Source organism: Diadema antillarum, unplaced genomic scaffold (genome assembly GCF_040938485.1).
Source record: "Diadema antillarum isolate AM-2024a unplaced genomic scaffold, OU_Dant_1.0 seq00002192_RagTag, whole genome shotgun sequence".
NCBI lineage: Eukaryota > Metazoa > Echinodermata > Echinoidea > Diadematoida > Diadematidae > Diadema > Diadema antillarum.
This window is the reverse complement of record NW_027272829.1, coordinates 314,434-326,412: the sequence shown is the minus strand read 5'-3', so window position 1 is coordinate 326,412 and position 11,979 is coordinate 314,434. Positions and strand designations below refer to the sequence as shown.

Genomic DNA, 11,979 nt, shown 5'->3' with positions numbered 1-11,979 from the left:
TGTCACCGCATCTCCGAGCACCAAGAGAATGCGACGCTAATTTCTCCCGGCGATATCCATTTAAGGATCTAGGCAGCTTCCTTTCCTTTTTCTCCCCTTTTATGTGATCAAAATTAGTCAGAGTTTCTCATGCTCAAGTGTTCACTTAGTTATTTACAAGGTTGTAAACTGCATCATTTATTCCATGCTGTACTTCCTGTCTTATTTCTTATACTGTATTTGCACTTGTTAATTGTCAGCAGTTGTGTACGTTACAAATTAATTTGATTGAGTGAAAATTGTCTATGAATTTGTGTATGATTTGATGTGAATTTGATCATCTTGATTAATGTTGGACCTCGTCCTGTCTTCTTTGCCTCTCACCAGCACCCGTCAGTGATGGCTGGCCAGCCACAGCTTCCCCCAGCCTCCATCTACCAACCCCAGTTCCCACCACAGAACGGCCTGGAGGCCTACCAGCAGAGCCTTCCCGGGGCGCAGCCACCGGCAGCCTACCCACCGGCCCCGGCGCCAGCACCGCAGGCCCAGCCCGGCGAGCAGCCAACCCTCCCGACGTACACCTCACAACCGGGCGAAGTGCCGCCAGGCTACACGCAGACGGCGGAGCAGTTCACGCAGGCCCAGGCCGCAGCGGCCGCGGCGCAAGCCGGAGCAGAGCAGGCTGGCGCAACGTCACAACCGACCCTCCTCAGTCCGCAACCGGTGAGTGCAGTTCTCTATCTCTTCCTATGTAGCAACTAAACCTATATTGAACATAGAGAATATGGCTGACTTCTCCAGATCCACCAATGGATTTTTAAGAGAAATTCTGCGGAGAGACCATCACTTTAAAGCTCACTGAATTGTCATCTTCACATCTGTTTAGCCACCCACGTGCAGCGAGTGGAGACCTTAACCCATTGTAGACTAGTCCCAAGTAATCTTTGGCCGGCGTCTGTGGGAAAAGGCGTGTTATAGATAACAAAATCAGCTCGTCCTCGGCAGGTTGACCCGTTAAGGATGAGTCCCGAGTATACTCGGGCAGGTGTCTATGGGAAATGCGTGTTGTAGCAAAATCAGTCCGTCCCCAATGGGTTAAGGATCGTTTCATCATTCCTGTAGCAGATGATAGAATGGCAATAAGAGAAACTCCAGAAAGATGAAATCTTGGCCCCGTTTCATAAAGCTTGTTATCAATAACAAGTTAGGATAGGTGTTATAAGCTATTGAAATCCTTGCATCTCATCGGATGAGAGCAAATTTGTCATAGAAATGTGGCAGTTGTTACTGATAACAAGTTTTTTAAAACAGGATAAAGGATGAAGGATAAAAATGAGGCAAGGGCAGAACAAACACCCAAGGAAGATGGCAGGATTAGTTGAAAGACTCAAGTCTCTTTACCCATACTTTCATTGAAAGTAGTATCTATTTTTTTAATCAAATGAGATAATAAACGGGAGGGAAAGATAATATTGGAGATTATAGAATTATCACAGTGGTCGTCCTGACAGCACTTCTTTCTCTTTCATGAGTCTCTAATGTTCAAATAGCAGCATCAATTCTGAACACGCCGCAGCAGTTAATCATTACCCTCTTGTCCTCTAAAAGAGGGACACAAAAGAAGACTTGTAAATTCTGGGAAAATCCCATCTTCCTCCCATGCCTCTTCCTCCTTAATATCCCCCCTGTATGTAGCTCTGTTTCCAAGGAAAATCAATCCGCCGCAGCCCTATCCAACTTAATTGTATTGATCGATTGCTCTTCACGCTGCTCAACCCATTTGTCAATAGTTCGCAATCCAGGAGCATCATCTTTAACGAGAAACATCGCACAGTCGTGTTCTAGTTGTTGGTGATTTGTTTCGCTCTCTGTTCTGTCCTGCTGAATGCTGCTTTCCGTGCGAGATGGAGAACGTTTGTTTTGTTCCTCTGAGATGTCGCTTTTTGACTGGGCGAGTGCCTCAAATACATGAACACCACACTCTGGATGATGACTGCTGCTTTGAGTGTGATCAGAAGTATTTACAGCCGCTAGTAATTTCGTACATCACATTCAATGGCCATGTCTGGACAGGTCAAGGCCCACATGGTCCCACCCTTGATGACCCTGGCTGTTAAATGCTGTTGTGACTGCACAATTTCCTGTCTTGCTCTACTGTTATTATCACACATCAGGTAAAAACTTCCATAAATGAGTTCAGGCAAACATGACACGCGTATATTCATGAGCGCCAAAGACAGAAAATAGAAAAGTGGTCTTGTCATCAAAATGTGAAGTATTTTCACCGTAAACAGTGATCTCTAGGCTAAATGCAAAATATACCATTCACCATGTAGCTTACTGAACAGAGTATAATGGAGAAATATATTCCGGCAGTTTCTGGTAATAAACATAGGATATTAAAAGAACATTAATGCAAATATTCCACTGAGTCTGCACTGAGGGATCTAATTATAATCTATTTTCTAGAAGTGTGGCCTCATTGATTTCACACGACTAATTTTGTGTGACACACATCTCTCTGATGAGGTTCAATCCTCAAGGACTTTCTTCGGGCACAAATTACAGATGGTTGAAGGACACCAGCTTGAAAGGGATATGCCTGGTTGGATGTCCACAGATGTAAGATGGTAAACAGTGAGGATTGTTTCTGAATTAAGCCTGTGTGTACAGTCAACTCAAGAGGGCGCACTTTACTTGACACTGCACAATCTTGAGTGCATCACTTTCCTTGCACTCAGTGTTCAGGGGAGTCTTAGGATAAGCGAAGTAATATTTCAGTTTCAGTTAATGTGAGTCAGGTTCTTCACTATTTTGTGTACATTGTGATTGCATTGGTTGATGTATACCTGTAGATGTCTATGATCAAGAAATATACATTGTGTGCAAAGGTCCTACATGGATCGAAGCACTATAAGAACATGTGAAAATTCTTATCATTCAAAAGCAGATCCCAAATGTGGTCTTAGAATCTCACACTGTCATGTTTATGCCTCTGACATCTGCTTCACCTGCCGGTCGTGTCTGGCCAGGTTTTGTTGGTTGATATTTCAGTTATAGCATTTACCAGGTACTGTTTATGAATGGAATCTGTGCGTGAAAGGAATCTTTGTTCAGGAAAATCGCCGCATCCACATGTGAAGGTGATTGAGGAAAAATCGGCAGACTGTGTACCACTGTGGGGGCAGAGAATTGGTGTGGTTGCCAATTTGAGGAGTGGAGTTGGCTGACAAAGAGACCATTATCCCATCCTTCCACATTAAAGATCTTCTTGATGGGCTTGCATGTTTTCAGATCTTTGCACTGCCGATATCCTGTTTGTCTAACCCTGTCACGGAGGAGACTGGCAGTGTGTAGGCAGAGCAACCCTTTTTAGGACAGGAAAATAATCATTGAACTTGATTCTGACTCTTAAAGACAGAGGTGTATATGCTTGAATTTCTGCTGAAATCTTGACATGACGTCTGCTCATAACATAACACTGTGCAAGCCGGGTCGGTTGACCCGCCACCTCTCTTTATCATGGCAACCAGCAGCTGTTTCGTCATTCCAGTTTTAGTATTTAAAGGAACCCATCCAAGAAGAAAAGCAAGTTAGAGTTCATAATTATCTGCCACTTAATAAAAGCATATAAAGTTACTTTTTGATAAAGATTATTTCTTTTAAAGCTCATCTTCTCTTATTACCTCATCCTCCTCCTCCTCCTCCTTTTCCTCATCTTATTTTCTTCTCTTTACTTCTCCATTCATATTTGTATCCCTTTAAAGTCATTATTTACCATTTGCAGATAAAGCAGAAACCCAGCTTTAGTGCTTCAAAATAGTTCTAAAATTTGAGTTACGGATAGAAACAACCAGTGTAAAAATTTAAATCAGTATGGTCAATGTTAAATATTGTTGAATAATTAAGATATGAACAATAGTTCTAATAGAAATATTTCCAGACTACACCCGCGTACAGTTATGGTTTATTGAGAAATATGGTAATATCTCCTTACATTTTAGATTTTATTGCAAATTTTTTATGTGGTAAGATGTTCTCTTAATACAACTGACCTGCACTTATGCATCAAATGTAATATCTCAAGCATTTGTTATATCACTGCTCCCAATGGTAAACAGTACCTTTAAGGTATGAAATACATTATGAGATGTTCATTGAAGCCTGAAATAAAAAAAGCCCCATGACAGATGTCCTGAAGCCATCTGAGGTCGCTTCCCTGCAGCGATGCCCTTTTGGGAGATCACACTCCATAGATTTTCCCCCAATTACAGCCACTTTCTCCACACAAAGTTTCATGGTCCCAGAGAATCCCAATTTATTCAGCGACGACAAGCAGCAGGCTGTCTACATCTGTCCTCGAGGGAATTCAGACTCACAGAATAACTTGTTTGTAAACATATCCAGAAACTTGTTTCCATGCTAATGAAAAACTTTGTTTTTTTGTGAGCCAAAGTTGGGAGACATCACATTTCTTGAAAACTCATTTCTCAAATCATCTATTCAGAAGTTATGATTCTCAAAGTTTCAGGGCCGTCATCGCTGGATGAGGAGATTACTACACTTTGCAACATTATTATGGACAACAGTATTAGGAAAATACTTTTTTAAAAATCACATATTTTCACTTCACTTTATGCCTCTTGCAGAAAGCAGAGGATATAATGTTACCCTAACCATATGTCAGTAACAAGTTGATGGAATGTGTATTTTTCATGAAAAAAAATGGATTTTCTGGAATTGCTGTGTATTTTAAAAGAACCTTCCTCAATCTTGATATCAAAAATAGTTTTAGAGAACTCGAAAATACTGATTTGAGTTTTTATACCAAACAATTACTAACATGATCCAAAGCAATGTTTCTATGTTATTTTGACATCTGTATTGATGCCAATTGCAAAAACAAACTTACTTTTTGTAGGGTTTTGTTTGCTCTACTGAAAAATTAATGCATATTTGAGATACGAGATGTTGTCACCCATGGGACAATTTACAACATACAATGTGGCAATAAAGGAGGATAAATGGATGACAACATGATCCCACTGAAGTCTTTGCTAGATCTCTGAGGTACATCTATTTCCACGATGTAAAGGCCCAATCTCTTTCCCTTTTTTTTACCCTGCGACATGTCCCATCTCGATGAAGAATTGATTGTGTCTCCGTCCACCCAGCCGTGTCCTGGCTTGTCATTTGTCACAGGAGTAGCTCCTCCCGAACAGGACGGGGTGGGGGTGGGGGGGGGGGGGTGGGGGATGGGGGACGAGAAGGGAAGCTGGAGGAGAAAATTAGCGCTTACCGATATTACGATAACCGAAGAGTAATCCATCCATTCCTCAAGCCCCACCATTCCTCCTCCCCCCCCCCCCCCCCACAACCTCTCCAGAATAAAGTAATAAATCCCAGATGGTGCATCACGGGCCGTTGCCTTTATTGGAAAGTCAGCGAAACAAGATCGCAGTTTGCGAAACACGATGAGGAGCCCGTCACGGGCAAAGTTGTTGATTAATTTTCCCCCCTCTGTCACGGAGTTAATCCGTTCTCTCGTACACCCCGCCGCCGTCGTCGTATGGGGAGATGCTGCTGTGATGTTATAGTGAATTTAATGAAGGGGAAGAAAATAATGCAAAACAAAACTGAAGTCTTCCCCTTTGCAGGGCATTTGTCTACTGGACGGCTGGTCATGAAAACTCATTTAGGGATTTAGAGATAGGCTCCTGCTATGTACACAGTTTGACACTGCTCTGGTAGGGGATGGTCTCTTCTCTTTCTCCCGCTCTCTCTCTCAAAGTTGCATATCAAATGAGATGACAGATGCAGTCAGGTAGCCAAAAAGCCCCCTCCTGCATGATGGGATATCTAACCTAAGTCGCCTTGCCTCTTGTTGGGGCTTAGGCGTTTGGCGAGAGCGAGAGAATGCCAGAAATCGCTGCACAAGTGATCGAGGGAGCACATGGGGGAAAAGTCTGTGTGTACCACATGTTTGTGTGCGTGTGTGTGTATGTGTGTATGTGTGCATAGCGTACATGTGCATGTGTATAGGATGAGTTTGTGAAGACGCGATCGCTGCATTCATACATGCTGGCATATGAGTGCTTGTGTATGTACACACTCCAAGCACATTACTTCTGCGTGTAAACAGGCTAATGGTCCCGGTGAGTCTGGCGATGAAGAGAACAGCTGGAATAGAGCAGAGGAGAGAAGGAGGTTTTTTTTGCACCCCCTCTTCTTCTTCTTTTTTTTTTTCTTGCTCTTTCGTGAGCTGAGCGTTGCGCGGGACTTGTAGCATCGCAGACAGGCGGAAACCTTCTCTTGCCCCGTCAACTGAAGGAAGGCACTCGTCCGTGCATAACCACGCATAAATAACTGTGTCTGTGTATACAAGGGGGAGTTTGTCTTCGGCTTGTCCTGTCTTCAAACACAGAACCCCTCCCCCCACACCCCCATCCTTTCCTTCTCCTTTTTTTTTTCCACCCTGTTTGACCACATGACACTGCATCATCATCCGCTGTCGGCCATTGTTTTACCGTCGCCGGGGGAACAGAGCACACCAGCGAGGCTGGCCCTGCAGGAGCTCGGCTACGGGTTCCTGGCCCCAGTAGGAGGAGCCACGGCGGCTGCTGCTGCTGCCAGCGTACCCAGCCTTGTTGGGGAGAGACGTCCCCTCATGTTGCCTCAAAACATTCACATATTGGCCGCTGGGCCCAAGGTACAGTGTATGCTTTTTCTCTCAAATCTGGGTGTTGTGTTCATTTCTTTATTTGCTTGAAAATTGTCCTGTTGGCCTCTTCTCTGTGGAAGAATCAGGACAGGCACCTGTTATCTGTGATTTTGTTTTTGTTTTTGTTGTTTGCTGCTTGTTGTTGTTTTTTTTCCTGATCAGATTGGTTAAAGTTTTGTCATCCATACTGTCAAGATCTCCCCCCCCCCCTTCTTTCTTTCATCTTGAGAACTTTGCCATCAAAGAAGACAAACATCTCGAACACTTCAAATTCTACTTCCACATAATACTCCTTACACTTTGTACATCCTTACATAGAGTATTATGCTGTACGCTCAAGTTTATAACACATACTGTACATACAGTACAGAAGTAGGCCCACATGATGTATGATGATATTATGTATCTAAGTATGTATGTTTGTATGTATGTTTGTATGTAATGTGTGTGGGTATACTTTGTGTATCCATGCCTATTTAGACATGACCAGGGAGGTGGAATAATTTCCCCCTCCCTGACATGACAGTTTTGTTGCAGTTGGGGATGGGCTTTGTTGGGTGTGTACCTTGTGAGTGTGTGTGTGATGATTATCAAATGTTGAATAGCAACCTTACAGCAAAAACGAACAAACAAAACAAAACAAAACAAAACAAAGACAGTGTGTGAAGCATGGAATAAGATTGATATCCCTGTGGAGAAGATAGAATACCTCTTGATTATTACCCATAGCTTGCAGTGTGCAGAACTTTTTGTGTCTTGTCCACTAACATCACAGCATTACAATCTAGATGTCCCGTAACTTGCATGCATGCTATTGTGCATGAATAGACGGACCAGTATGCTGTATACATGCACATTATAAATGTGGAATAGGTTTACAATTGTGCTGGTAGGCATTTTACAGCGAGCTTCTTTGCAAACTATAGCATCTACTATGAAATATTTATATTTGAGTGTGTGTGTGTGTGTGTGTGTGCTGTTGTTGTTTTGTTTTGTTTTTTAGGGGGAGGCATCCTTGTGTAATTGTGTTTTTTTTTTGTTTTTTGTTTTTTGTTTTTTTGGTTTATTGAGCAAGGGTTTCTTTTTATTCTTTTTCTTAAATTTTTGCTGGGTGTAATAAAGCAGATTGAACGGTATTTTTTTTTCTTTCCGCATATGAAAAGTGAATCCAGGGAGAATTAAAAAAAATGATCATCTAAACCTTTGCTTAAAATTCTTCTTTGGTCAATTTATATTGTTATCAAGCTGCCTGGAATCAGGGAGGTACCTCCCTGCTGGAATTGATAGCACATAAAAACTGTAGGACCCTGCACCTGTCTATGACTGATAAACTGGTACTTTCAATTGAAACATCTGGTAGCATAATCTTCATCTTTACAGGCAAGTGTCTGTGCACGTTGAACTTACATAATCCACTCATTACCCTTATCAGGCAGTGCTTTGCACTGAGAAAAATACCTGTGATTGGTTCGCAGCATTTAAGACCCAGCAACGTGGGGAGAAAAAGTCGGTCGATTGACTCGATCTATAATTCGCTGCCCAACGGGGTAATATTCGAAAAAACCTCGACTAGTGTGCGACAGCGTGCATTCGTGGACGATGTTCAACTCTTCAGTCAAGAATCAACTATGGTTGTATGTGTGCCGAATATAAAGCTGTACATAATTCATTACAGAAATTCCGGTGCATATTCGAGTCAGACCAACCTTCCCAGTATACATTCTCCCCATGCTATACATGGTCTGTAACAGTAGATGATACATCCGATCCTCTCAAACAGGCATTTACCATTGGGCACGAGCCTCATGATAATGTTCACCAGGCAAGTGCCTATACAGCAGACCACTTGCCCGAAAGTGAGTTTTATTTGCCCAGGCAAGTGGGTTTGAAGCACCCTGCAATTTAGTGGTATCAACTGCGCGAGATCACCCCCCCCCCCCCCCTCCCCCCCCACCTTTCTCTTTCTCTTTTTTTTTTTCTCTCTCTCTTTGGTGTTCCATGGTTACCACTTCAGTTGTCATCCCCTTACCTATCATATTTCTCGAGTGGAGAGGAGGCATCTCCCGCGTTACTTTGTATTCTTCAGCTAGGTGTGTGAGTGTGAACATGCCCCTAGGCTCTTTCTCCTCCCCCTGTGTCAGTGAACGACAAAACTCACTTGAAGCGCTGATACTGATCGTAGCTTTGAGCAAACAGTTACAGAGTTAGGCTGGGAAGAAGAAAAGAATTCAAGTTTGACAAAAGGTACACGCCTTGCCTTGGGTATCATCCTGTCTCCTACTGTACAGGCATTTCGTTGAACCCCATTTTCTGGCAGAACGAGCGGTGAAGGGTATTGGGGGCATTCTGGGTCATCCTGCCCGGCGAAGACCATGACAGGACGCTTTTACGTAAACCTCAAAGCTCCATTACTTGCTCCAGGGAAAGAATAATTTGAAAGGATCAATTTGCACTTGCTTATCATGCTCAAAGGAAATGCACCCCCACATATTTATGAACGTTTGTGACGTACGGTATGCTATAGATAGCATTAATGTGTCTTATACTTGCTACTAATGTTTATGGTACAGTATGTCTAAAAGTAACGTTTAGACAAAGCAGTCGTGCAAGGGCCACCATTTTGATGTTACGGACTTTTGATGTTGACTCTTGTGCTCTAGGATGATGGAGAGAACTCCATCTCTCCTCTCAACCCATCTCATCCTCGTAAACCGGGATGCGGTCCGTTGTGATCCACCTCCACCACTTGTTTCACCTTGGAGGCCCCCATCCTCCATTAGAGAACCCCTCCTTCTTCCAGAGATGCTCTTGTGGACACGGAACACCGGTGTCACATCTTCTCCCACTAGGAAGCTTAAGGGGGACAAGAGTTGGATAAGAGTGTCTGTGATGGAAGGGAAGTGTGAAGCTCAACAAGGTGGTGTCAACCCCCCTCTTCCTTCTCCCCTCCTCCTCCTCCCCTCCTCCTCCTCTTCCCCTCCCCCTTCCTCCCTCCCCCCCCCCCATATCAGCTCCCTAAGGAACAAAAGAAGCATTTTCTTATTTGATACGAGTACATACAGGAAATTGCCTCCTGTCCAACATATTATTTATACCTCTTCCAAGAAAACCTTATCAAGAAAAACCGATGCTTTTCCATCATAACAACTTACGTGGAGTCTAGCTATGACGTTACAAATTGCTTTGATAAATGCTTATTGATTCGAAACGGCTGCTGGAGGAATTGCACATTTTCTTAAAAATTGCCCAAGGACAAAGGATGCGCAAAGCAATATCACTTTTGATTTTGTCTGTTTTGGATAGTATGTCAGTGGTTTTGACCGTTTTCTTTTTTCTTTTTTAAAATGTATGCAAAGCGATTCTCATCATTTTGTCACCATTTTTTTTTTTTTGAAGGGTGCCAGAAGGAAAGATCATATGCACACATCTCAAGATTGAAGGATTTTTTTTTTTTTTGGAGACTTTTGAACAGAAAGGGGTTAGTGAAAAGGTCAAATGATTTTGGGCCTGTGGTGGCTTCCATTGTAATCCACACCTTAGGTGACGCTTAATGATAGAAACAGTCAGCTATCCCTATCATTCTCTCTCAGTATACCAGGAGATACATTGTAAATGACAATCTTTCTTCTTGTGTTCCTGCATTTCCTTCTCTCCCATCTTCCCTGGAGCAGTTTGACTATTCTTTCATTTTTTTTTTTTTGCCTCTCTCTATTAGCACTGTTGGGAAAGATAGCTATAGCAGTTCTTGATTGCTCACTCAGCTCTTGGTGTGAAGTAGAGTGATCAGTGTCATCGCGGTTGCTATGACGACATTGTATGAGAACTTTGTACTCCCAGTCTCAGTTACCACACACACATGCACACACACTCAAACACACACACACACACACATACATACATGCACACAATCTTTTTCCTCTTATTGGCCAAAGCTGGCTCTTATAGTAATCTTTCAGTACTCTTATAGTATTTTTCTAGTACTCTTGTAGTATTCTTGTAGTACTCTTGTAGTATTCTTCTAGTACTCTTGTAGTATTCTGTCAGTATTCTTGTTTGTGGGATATGATCATCACCCTGTGGAGAGGTGATATATAGAATGGCCTGCACTCGTGACAAGGATGGTAGTATTTCCATAATATTACATGGTTATGACACAAGTTTGTTTTTTGAGAGAGAGAGCAAATAGACAACGCAATTTGTTTTGGTTTCAGAATGGGGTGTTGATCAACCAAACGTATTGTTTTCCCCCGGTCAGACTTGTAGCACCACTCAGCTTTTTAAGATATACCACTAATGGCATTCTTGATTGAATAAAGAGAAGGACTTCACATCGGTTATTGCATTATCCTCTGGCATTGGATATCTGGCCAGAGAGGCATTCCAGAAACAACTAACATCAGCCCGAGCCAAAACAAAACCTTTTGAGTTTATGTTCTACCGTCTGATGACACGCAAATTGATGTGATTTGTCCTGACGTGCCTCCCATCCCGAAAGATCTCATATCGCAACCCACTTTGTATGCTCTCTAATTTTCTACGTTTGCAGTTGGGGAAGGACCCCATCCCATCCGGTGGGCTCCTTTTGCCGGGGACATTGCACGGCATTGTCCGCTCGGATCATATTACAGTCAAAGCCACTGAAATGTGGCGGCGAAGCAGCATAAAAAGAAAAAAGAATGGCTGGCTTTGATATGTGCTGGTACTGTTTGAAGTGAAGTGTGTACTTGATTATGCATGTGTTTGATAGATATAGCCATGTGTGCACATTGTATGAGGTATTGTTTTACATGTACACCATTTATCTAGTCAAGTTTTAGCACTCCTTTGTAGCTCTGAACGCCACATAACACTAGATGTATACTAGTCACTTGTACAAAATGTAACTGTAATTCATGTGATATCAGTCGTAATGCTATGGCTATACATGCATTGAGCAGCGTTGCACTTGGTCACAACTATACTGTAACATAAGGCTCAATATACAAAAAAAAAAAAATGCAGATATTGTGAGGATGATGTTACACAGTCAATGCCCCAGTTGACTCAAACTGATGTGATGAATTCTGGTTGTGGAAAAAAGAAAAAAACCCACGAAAAATGGGGTGGTCACTAATTTCCGTGTCAACGTGTTCACTGAATTGTTTGCTCTTCTGGCCGTAATTAGATTGGGGACCTCCGGAGTGTTGCCCCTTACTAATTTGCATCAACAATCTGTCCCAATTTTATTAAACTTCTTCCTTCAAATGGCATGAATACAGGCAAACACACACACATGCGTA

General features: G+C 42.6%; 1 protein-coding gene across 1 annotated transcript in view; it reads left to right on the top strand.

The window, feature by feature from the left end:
- Positions 1 to 330: 330 nt before the first annotated feature.
- Positions 331 to 11,979, top strand: part of LOC139714215 (RNA binding protein fox-1 homolog 3-like) — a gene marked incomplete at its 5' end in the record, with an annotated part of 75,795 nt that continues 64,146 nt past the window's right edge. The window contains one exon of the mRNA XM_071625929.1: positions 331 to 702. Coding sequence (XP_071482030.1) covers positions 331 to 702 — 372 coding nt within the window. The remainder of the gene's footprint in view (positions 703 to 11,979) is intronic.